This window comes from Lampris incognitus, chromosome 13 (genome assembly GCF_029633865.1).
Source record: "Lampris incognitus isolate fLamInc1 chromosome 13, fLamInc1.hap2, whole genome shotgun sequence".
NCBI lineage: Eukaryota > Metazoa > Chordata > Actinopteri > Lampriformes > Lampridae > Lampris > Lampris incognitus.
This window is the reverse complement of record NC_079223.1, coordinates 8,995,957-9,006,086: the sequence shown is the minus strand read 5'-3', so window position 1 is coordinate 9,006,086 and position 10,130 is coordinate 8,995,957. Positions and strand designations below refer to the sequence as shown.

At 45.9% G+C, this 10,130-nt stretch overlaps 1 protein-coding gene across 1 annotated transcript; it reads right to left on the bottom strand.

Annotated features, from left to right (window-relative positions):
• Positions 1–878: 878 nt before the first annotated feature.
• Positions 879–9,862, bottom strand: cfl1l (cofilin 1 (non-muscle), like). The gene is made up of 4 exons (XM_056292207.1): positions 9,801–9,862; positions 7,778–8,070; positions 7,431–7,507; positions 879–1,687 (listed from the first exon to the last, which is right to left on the bottom strand). The coding sequence occupies exons 1-4, from the start codon at positions 9,801–9,803 to the stop codon at positions 1,569–1,571; spliced, it is 492 nt and encodes a 163-aa protein (XP_056148182.1). The 5' UTR covers positions 9,804–9,862; the 3' UTR covers positions 879–1,568.
• Positions 9,863–10,130: the final 268 nt, after the last annotated feature.

Sequence of the window (10,130 nt, the reverse complement as noted above, 5' to 3'; positions counted from 1 at the left end):
ATGTTGCGCCCGCCACAATAAAGAGTGAAAATCCAAAAGGTACGGACAATAGTATAAAGCAGCTGGAGTTAACCTGAACCCGGTACACACAACTGATTGTAAGGAATGAGCGCAATGTTTCTGTCAGTTGTGCAGTGCTCTTTCAAAAAATTGATATCAGGTCCAACCGTGTGCTTGGCCCACTTTTTAAGTCAGACTGGGGACTAGTTAGTTCTTTTACATGTCATTCTTTTAAAGGGTCATACATGCCCCCCCACCCCACCCCACCCCACGTTTTCTCCCCAATTGTCAGTTGTACCCGTCCAATTACCCCACTCTTCCGAGCCGTCCCGGTCGCTGGTCCAGCACCTCTGCCGATCCGGGGAGGGCTGCAGACTACCACATGCCTCCTCCGATACATGTGGAGTCGCCAGCTGTTTCTTTTCACCTGACAGTGAGGAGTTTCACCAGGGGGACGTAGCACATGGGAGGATCACGCTATTCCCCCCAGTCCCCCCCCCCGAATAGGAGCCCCGACCGACCAGAGGAGGCACTACTGCACCAGCGGCCAGGACACATAACCACATCCGGCTTCCCACCCGCAGACACGGCCAATGGTGTCCCAATGGTGCCCCAATGGTGTCCCAATGGTGTCCCAATGGTGTCCCAATGGTGCCCCAATGGTGCCCCAATGGTGTCCCAATGGTGTCCCAATGGTGCCCCAATGGTGCCCCAATGGTGTCCCAATGGTGTCCCAATGGTGCCCCAATGGTGTCCCAATGGTGTCCCAATGGTGCCCCAGGCATAGAATCATTTTAACCACAATAGAAATATCCATTGAATTGAGATGGAAAGTACAGAATGTAACCCCCCCCCCCACACACACACACACACACGAGTGTTACTTGTATTGTTTTATTTGACAGTATACTTCGGCAGCAGATTGAAAACTGCTACAACACTGGTAGAGGGTGTTTCGGTGTTACCTTACAAAGTGCCCGCTTTTTTTGTTAGTCAACAATTGTACTGTACATTTAGATGTGTTCTTTATCGGTGCATTAAAGAACAATATATTAATTCAAGGAACCGATCCTAATTCAAAGCTAGATGCTGCTGGAGGGGTGTGTTGAACATGTAGTATTCCGAGCCAAAAAAAATTACAAAAAGATTCTAAACAGCATAATTGTAACGAGTGCGTCACCCTCGTCAGTCTATCGCAATGCAATGACATGTGGCGTCTGAGGAAAACAAAAGGTTCCGTCGCGACAGTGACTGGGAAAGTCTACTAGATAGTTAGCTCAACGGAAAAACTAAGTGTGCTATAGAAGGCAGTTGTTAAAAGGTGAAGACAATACTGGATATTTAATGAACTAACTAGTGGGACTGGAATGAAAGCAGAATGCATGTTGGGGCTCTGAGTTTGGCACCGTCCAGAGGGATGACTTTGTGTTTAAAGCGATCCGCGAGGGCAGATTCCATTCAGAGCCTGTGCCTACTGTATATGCGCCAAATAGGAATCCATCTACACGTGAAACTGGGGGGGGGGAAAGTGGATGTTATTGTGAGAGGATTCCATGTCACGAGGGATTCTACAGGTCTCTCCCCTCGAGCATCGTTATGGTGTCTTTCCCGCTCCCCAGTTTCTCCACAAGAGCCGTTTCATCCTTGATGTCCACGGTGTCGGTCACATCCCATGAATGCTTGACCCCTTTGAAAGCACAAAAAAACAGTCATTTTAGTCATGCAATGTCTTTTTTAATTCGAACCAGCTCTCTGCGATGTGCCGTTCCAGTCAGTGTTCCTGGATGCAAGGCAGAGAGACACCCTGAACGGGTCACAGGTCCATTACAGGACACACACACACAAAGACGAGAGTCTCTGCCGTGTTGGCAAAGCTGCAGATTTTACAGTATGTAGAAAAAAATAGATGTTTTTCTGGGCCAAGGGTGCATTTCTGGGGCCAATAGCTTTTTTTGGGGGGGGGGGGGTTTCTCCCCAATTGTATCCGGCCAATTACCCCACTCTTCTGAGCTGTCCCGGTCGCTGCTCCACCCCCTCTGCTGATCCGGGGAGGGCTGCAGACTACCACATGTCTCCTCTGATACTTGTGGAGTCGCCAGCCACTTCTTTTCACCTGACAGTGAGGAGTTTCACCAGGGGGATGTAGCGCATGGGAGGATCACACTATTCCCCCCCAGTCCCCCCCGAACAGGAGCCCTGGCCGGCCGGAGGAGGCGCTAGAGCAGTGACCAGGACACACACCCACATCCGGCTTCTCACCTGCAGACACAGCCAATTGTGTCTGTAGGGACGCCCGACCAAGCCGGAGGTAACACGGGGATTCGAACCAGCGATCCCCATGTTGGTAGTCAACGGAATAGACCGCTATGTTACCCGGATGCCCCGATTGGGGCCAATAAATTTCTTGACAAAATTATTTTGCAAGTCTGTACTTAAACTTGTGAACGTGTATCTCAATCTGTAATGTGTAGTCCGGTTTGTTCACATGTGTAAGAATTTGAAGATGCATACTTAACCCCTTTATTAGACGTCAGTGCATAGTCTTTACATTATTGGGTACGTTTGACTCTATACAGAGGGCAACTCCATAGTTTTTATCATTTATATTGTTGAATCTGTATTTGTGGCTGAGATATGTGTGTGGGTTGGCTTGCATTTGTATTTTTTTTTTGTGACACACACACACATTGCTGCTGGAGGTAGTTGGTAGTGGGAGTTGATGTATGCAATGAACTTGGTGGCAGAGGATTTGTGGGGACGAATGGCCACAAGAAAGAGAGAGCGAGAGAGAGAGAGAGAGAGAGAGAAATGTTTAGTATTTGTGGATGAAGAGATTTGCATTTAACAATCTTAACAGATTTGTGAATTATAGCCTTTAAATTATTTATTTATTTAGTTGGACCCCCCCCCCTTTTCCCACCAATTGTACTTGTCCAATTACCGCCCCCCTTCCGAGCCATTCCGGTCTCTGCTCCGCCCCCTCTGCCGATCCGGGGAGGGCTGCAGACTACCACATGCCTCCTCCCATACATGTGGAGTAGCCAGCCGCTTCTTTTCACCCGACAGTGAGGAGTTTCACCAGGGGGACGTAGCGCGTGGGAGGATCACGCTATTCCCCCAGTTCCCCCTCCCCTCTGAACAGGCACCCCGACCGACCAGAGGAGGCGCTAGTGCAGTGACCAGGACACAGACCTACCCGCAGGCACAGCCAATTGTGTCTGTAGGGACACCCGACCAAGCCGGAGGCAACGCGGGGATTCAATCCAGCGATCCCCGTGTTGGTAGGCCACGGAATAGACCGCCACCCAGATGCCAGCATTTATTTTTTCATTACGTACACTACCGTTCAAAAGTTTGGGATCACCCAAACAATTTTGTGTTTTCCATGAAAAGTCACACTTATTCACCACCATATGTTGTGAAATGAATAGAAAATAGAGTCAAGACATTGACAAGGTTAGAAATAATGATTTGTATTTGAAATAAGATTTTTTTTACATCAAACTTTGCTTTCGTCAAAGAATCCTCCATTTGCAGCAATTACAGCATTGCAGACCTTTGGCATTCTAGCTGTTAATTTGTTGAGGTAATCTGGAGAAATTGCACCCCATGCTTCCAGAAGCAGCTCCCACAAGTTGGATTGGTTGGATGGGCACTTCTTTGAGCAGATTGAGTTTCTGGAGCATCACATTTGTGGGGTCAATTAAACGCTCAAAATGGCCAGAAAAAGAGAACTTTCATCTGAAACTCGACAGTCTATTCTTGTTCTTAGAAATGAAGGCTATTCCATGCGAGAAATTGCTAAGAAATTGAAGATTTCCTACACCGGTGTGTACTACTCCCTTCAGAGGACAGCACAAACAGGCTCTAACCAGAGTAGAAAAAGAAGTGGGAGGCCGCGTTGCACAACTGAGCAAGAAGGTAAGTACATTAGAGTCTCTAGTATGAGAAACAGACGCCTCACAGGTCCCCAACTGGCATCTTCATTAAATAGTACCTGTTAGAGCCTGCTTGTGCTGTCCTCTGAAGGGAGTAGTACACACCGGTGTAGGAAATCTTCAATTTCTTAGCAATTTCTCGCATGGAATAGCCTTCATTTCTAAGAACAAGAATAGACTGTCGAGTTTCAGATGAAAGTTCTCTTTTTCTGGCCATTTTGAGCGTTTAATTGACCCCACAAATGTGATGCTCCAGAAACTCAATCTGCTCAAAGAAGTGCCCATCCAACCAATCCAACTTGTGGGAGCTGCTTCTGGAAGCGTGGGGTGCAATTTCTCCAGATTACCTCAACAAATTAACAGCTAGAATGCCAAAGGTCTGCAATGCTGTAATTGCTGCAAATGGAGGATTCTTTGACGAAAGCAAAGTTTGATGTAAAAAAAATCTTATTTCAAATACAAATCATTATTTCTAACCTTGTCAATGTCTTGACTCTATTTTCTATTCATTTCACAACATATGGTGGTGAATAAGTGTGACTTTTCATGGAAAACACGAAATTGTTTGGGTGATCCCAAACTTTTGAACGGTGGTGTATATCTGTCAGTTATGACAGAAATTCCTCCCATACATTTCTTGATCTAATAGTTGAGAACTGAGAGCTCGTCTTTGTTAATCATGGGGCCGACGGATTGAATGAAATTGTTATGTGGTTCACAGCAAATCCCATATATATTCCCACTATATATATATATATATATATATATACACACACACACACACACACACTATATGGTACTTCCTGAGAAGCCAGCTCAATGGTAGGAATGAGGGGAGTACATCACGATGATGGCCCCCTAAGACAAACTGCTCAGTGAGCACCTCAGGCAGCAGAGGACAGAGGGTGATGAGGAAGAAGAACAGGAGACATTGTGGCTGACCAGTTCCCTCTAAGGGACGTACCATCGGCAGCTAGAGGGAGTGGCTGACATCAAGAAATCCTACCAGTGGCTAGAAAGGGCTGGTCTGAGGGGCAGCACAGGGGCTCTTATCATGGCAGCACAAAAACAGGTACTCAACACCAGATGCATAGAGGCAGGGTTCTACCACAGCAGACAGGAACCAAGGTGCAGGCTGTGCAAAGACACCCCTGAGACAGTACAGCACTTTGTAGGAGGGTGTAAGATGCAGGCTGGGACAGCATACACTTAGAGTTATAACCAAGTGGCTGGGATAGTGTACAGGAACATCTGTGCCCAGTACAGACTGGAAGTCCCCAAGTCCAGATGGGAAACCACCAAAGGTGGTTGAGAACAGCAGAGCTAAGGTCCTGTGGGACTTCAAATTCCAGATGGACAAGCAGGAGCTGGCCAACCAACCAGACATAGTAGTGGTTGACAGAGAGCAGAAGACAGCAGTAGTGATCAATCTGGCAATCCTGGCTGACAACGTCATCAGTAAGTAGGGGCATGAAAAGATAGAGAAGTACAAAGCACTGAAGGAAGAACTGGAATGGATGTGGAAGGTGAAGTCCAAAGTGGTCCCTGTGGTAAGAGCACTAGGGAATGTGGCCCTCAAACTGGGAGAGGGGCTCCGGCAGATTCCGGGAACAACATCTGAGGTCTCTGTCCCAGAAGAGTGTGGTCCTAGGAACAGCTAAGATACTGCACAGAACCCTCAAACTCCCAGGCCTCTGTTAGAGGACCCAAGCTTGAGGAAGGCACACACCCCACCACCCCACAGTGTGTGTGTGTGTGTGGGGGGGGGTATTTTATCTATCTCAAAAAGGGGGTGGGTGCAGTGTGGCACGGGAACTGAAAATGTAAATGGTGAAACTTCAGTGTTATGTAAGGGTGGGTCAAATTTGACCCTAATAACCTAATGCCATTTTGTAGATGTTAATCATATGAAAAAAATGTCACCCTGACGCAAGATCTGAAATGGTAGATGTAGTTTTGCGAATGAGTGCAATGTGTAGATGTGGGGTTTCAACAGATGGACAAGGCGAATTCCATCAGTTCCAAATCATCATGTGGATTGACAAGACCGTATTGGATCAGTCAAGGCCCGCGTTAACAACAGCTGCCATTGGTGCTGTGCCCTCACAGGGTATCGACGGAAACAATAAAATCCACTGTGGTGACCCCTGAAAAACGGGGAACAAGCCGAAAGAAGAAGATTTTTGAGAAGCAAAGGGGCCACAACACAGCCAGTCACGGATAAACAACTTCAAATGACTGTCCAAGCTGCAGCTTCCTACTGGCATGCTTAGGGGGCGTCACTGTAGCTCATGGATACCAAGTTTACACAATTGATTGCAATCTATGGAAGCAAATTCTTGCTAATTTAGCTATGACTTGGTACGTTGGCAGCCATACCAACCTGTACCCTGGCTCTGCCAAATGACAGAGGCTAAGTAGGTACAGGCTTGGCTAGTAGTTGGATGGGAGACATCCTGGGAAAATGAATTGCGGCTGGAAGTGGTATTGGTGGGCCAGTAGGGGGCAGTCTCAAATCAGGTCCTAATGAAAACAACAAATCCCAATGACCTAGTGCAAGGGGACACTGCACTGTAAGAGATGTCGTCTTTCGGGTGAGACGTTAAACCGAGGTCCTGACTCACTGTGGTCATTAAAGATCCCATGGCACTTATTGCAAAGAGTAGGGGGTGCCCCAGTGTCCTGGCAAAATTCCCAAGCTGGCTCTCTCCATCTGGCCACCTAATCATCCCCCCATTTGATTGGCTCAATGATTCCTCCCTCTCCACCTCAAGCTGATGTGTGGTGAGTGTTCTCGGGTCAAAATGGCTGCCGTGCATCACCCAGGTGATGCTACACATTGGTGTTGGTTGAGGTGAGTTACCCCCTTCACTGTAAAGTACTTTGGGTGTCTAGCTAAAGCATGTAATCCATTATTATTATTATCTGGTAGTGGTGTTGATGTCACCTCTGTCTCATTGGTTGGCTTAGCCGGGTGTCAATGGTGCAAACCGACCTGGGACAGAGTCCATTCAAAAAGGGGCACATGTTTACAGATTGCCAGATCTCGTTCTCAGCAGAGTGTGTTTTCTTTACACTTGAACAAATTGCAATACATGTTCACAAGTTTGAGTACACGTTTGCAAATAATTTTGTCAAAATAATGGCCCCAACGTACATTTTCCAGTTCAGAGCTGATTTCTGTACCCTTAAATAAATCTTACCCACATATTAATGTAATAAAGTAGCAGCATTAGTTTTTAATCGCATTACAGCGGTGCAATTCTTTTCCTTTTGTTTATGGCTTTTGGAATTGAGTTGTTCTAAGGATTAATTGTGTTGTGTTACATCATAGGAATAATTTATTCCCTCACAGCTTTATAATAGATCATAGTCAAAAGACTGGACTTGAAAGGATCTTATGTCCAGCATAAATTACGTCTAAGGCAACGTCAAAATGATTACTGTTGGAAAACTCTAGAGGGAAAAAAGAGAAGAAGAGAAATGACTCACCACCGAAGACTGTTTTGAGGGCACTTTTGGAGCTAGCGTAGAGCATTCTCTTTTTGACTACAGCACTTTCAGGAGCCCTGACATGGAAGAAAACAAATCACTAGTAAATATTACAAATAACTCCCCATGAAATATGACCTTCATTCAGCAGAGAAACCTGCACAGGACCAGACGAACTATCCTACGAACATATATCCCGTTGAATATGCAAGTTATTGGTTGGCAGCCAGCTGGCTGTTTAGCCAAAGAATTCTTATTTTTTTTCCCCCATGATTATTAGTTACTCAACCCCTTATGACAACACGTGCACAATAGCATATTGTAACCACCATGATACGTGTCCTTACCACATGATGAAGACCAAGTCTGATTTGGGAGTTTCCTTGGTGCCGTAACGGCAGTCATAGAGCACGTAGCGACAATCCTCATCAGGCAGTAGGGACATACACTTTTTGAAGACATTATCCTCCCCTTCAAAATCTTTCACTTTGAGGTGCCTGTCTTTATCCACAACAATTTCACCGTCTTCGATCTTGAAGAGCACAAACTTATCGTGCTCATTTGGATCCTCATTACAGCGATGTAGTCGCATCTCTTGGTACAGATTCACCACGTCACCTGAGACTTTTACTCCAGATGTCTGTTTAGGATTAAAAAACAAAACACACACACACACACACACACATACACAATATGACACCGGGAGTTTCCTCTTTAGTGGACATGTTTACTCTTGCCAGTTTTGCCAAATTTAACTGTTGAGAGTTTGAGGAATTGATACCAAGTTTGAGCGCTATTGGAGAACTTTAACCTTGTAAAAAAAATACACTTTTTATTCTTGCTTGAATATTTGTTACATTATTAGTCAGGACACGACAGTTGTGATCCTTGCTTTCATGATGTCAGTTGCTCGTAGTGTTGCAAATCAAGAATGCAGGCTTACTTTTGCATTCATACTGGGGCCACGTGCCATCGACGTGAGCATTTTTGGTAACAATGTACATTAACTACATTACATGGCACATTCATTACACAGCTATAGACAGACTGTAGATGTGCTGTAACTGATCCAGTCTGAGTCTTAAAGGTTTTATTCATATGTTATGATTCCACCTCACAGGTTGATAATTCTTGTGCTGGGCCTACTTCTCATCTTGACTGAGCATTCAGCTCTCCAGATGTAGCATGGCATCATCATCAAGCCTACAGCAACAGAAGACATTAGTGGAGGCAAGAAGCCAGTCAGTAGGCCTAACACGGGAATTACCATCCTGCGAGGTGGAATCATCTCATCTCATCTCATCTCATCTCATCTCATCTCATCTCATCTCATCATCAGCCGCTTCTACGGGGTCGGGTCACAGTGGCAGCAAGCTAAGTCGGGCACTCCAGATGTTCCTCTCCCCAGCAACGCCCTCCAGCTCCTCCTGGGGGATCCCAATGCATTCCCAGGCCAGATTGGACATGTAGTCCCTCCAGCCAGTTCTGGGTCTACCCCGGGGTCTCCCCCCAGTCGGACGTGCCCGGAAAACCTCCAAGGGAAGGCACCCAGGAGGCATCCTAATCAGATGCCCAAACCACCTCAACTGGCTCCTTTCGACGCGATGGAGCACCGGTTCTACTCCGAGCTCCCTCCGGCTGTCCGAGCTCCTCACCCCATCTCTAAGGCTGAGCCCACAGACACCCTACGGAGTTTCCTCCGAGGTGGAATGATAATGTATAAACGAAACCTTTAGGACTCACACTGAATCAGTTAGGGCACATCGACAGACTGTCTATAGCTGTGTGATGAATGCGTCGTTTATATCACTACCGAAGCTTCTTAGCGTCTTTGAACAATGCAGAAACCGTATTTTGGTTTCAAAATTTAAATGGAAAGGCAAAGCCCCAATTCTCTGGACTATGCCGTGCAACGTGCTAAGATCCCAACAGCTCTTACACAATGCATTCCATTGGTATGTCCTCCCCTGTAAGAACTCGAGGCCTTGGCTCTGTCACATTCCACAAAACGCCAAACAAGTTAGCACAAGCAGAACCGCCTCAGGGCATTCTCCAAGAACAAGTTTGAAGTAAGGCGGTCTCCATTGCAGAGTCAAAAAAAACAAAAAAAAAACCACACCTTGCAAAAAAAGCCTGCCTGACAACCAATTTCTCCATATAGGCTGAGAAACGCTTAAGGAACAAAAAGACTCCAGGTGAACATTAAGATTGACTTTCTTCGACGGGTTGTGAATTTGTGACCGTAGGGCCTCAAATTTGTACATTTCCACATATTTCACGTTGAAACGCACATAATGAATAAAAGCAACTAATAAGCAACAAAAACCTAAGTCAAAGAGATTGAATTTTTTTTTTGTGCAAGCTACTCACCATTTTTACGTTTGATGTGAAAGGAGCTAGCCGCTGTGAGAAGACAGTCACCACCAACCGTATTCCTGTAGAAAAGAAGCCAAGTGGAGTCAAGTAGGTGGAGACATGATGGCTGAACACGCCTCCAGGTGCAAACCTACCCTTTTCCTCTCAGGTGAGAAAGACAAACCAGCTGCCGTTTCACTGCATGTATTTAACTGACTCCACATCACAGCTTAAAATGAACAAATGTAAAAAAAATTTTTTAGATGACTGTATTTTAATGCTTCTCACCATATAGAACCTGTTTCCTTGCCAACCATAGAATGTTTCTGATGAGGTGAAACCACA

What these genes read in the sequence shown, in the direction of transcription:
- cfl1l (XM_056292207.1), bottom strand. An exon ending in GACTTGGTCTTCATCATGTG is followed by an intron (nt 7,508 to 7,777) that starts GTAAGGACACGT and finishes CTTCCATGTCAG; the next exon opens with GGCTCCTGAAAGTGCTGTAG. An exon ending in CCTCAAAACAGTCTTCGGTG is followed by an intron (nt 1,688 to 7,430) that starts GTGAGTCATTTC and finishes GTGCTTTCAAAG; the next exon opens with GGGTCAAGCATTCATGGGAT.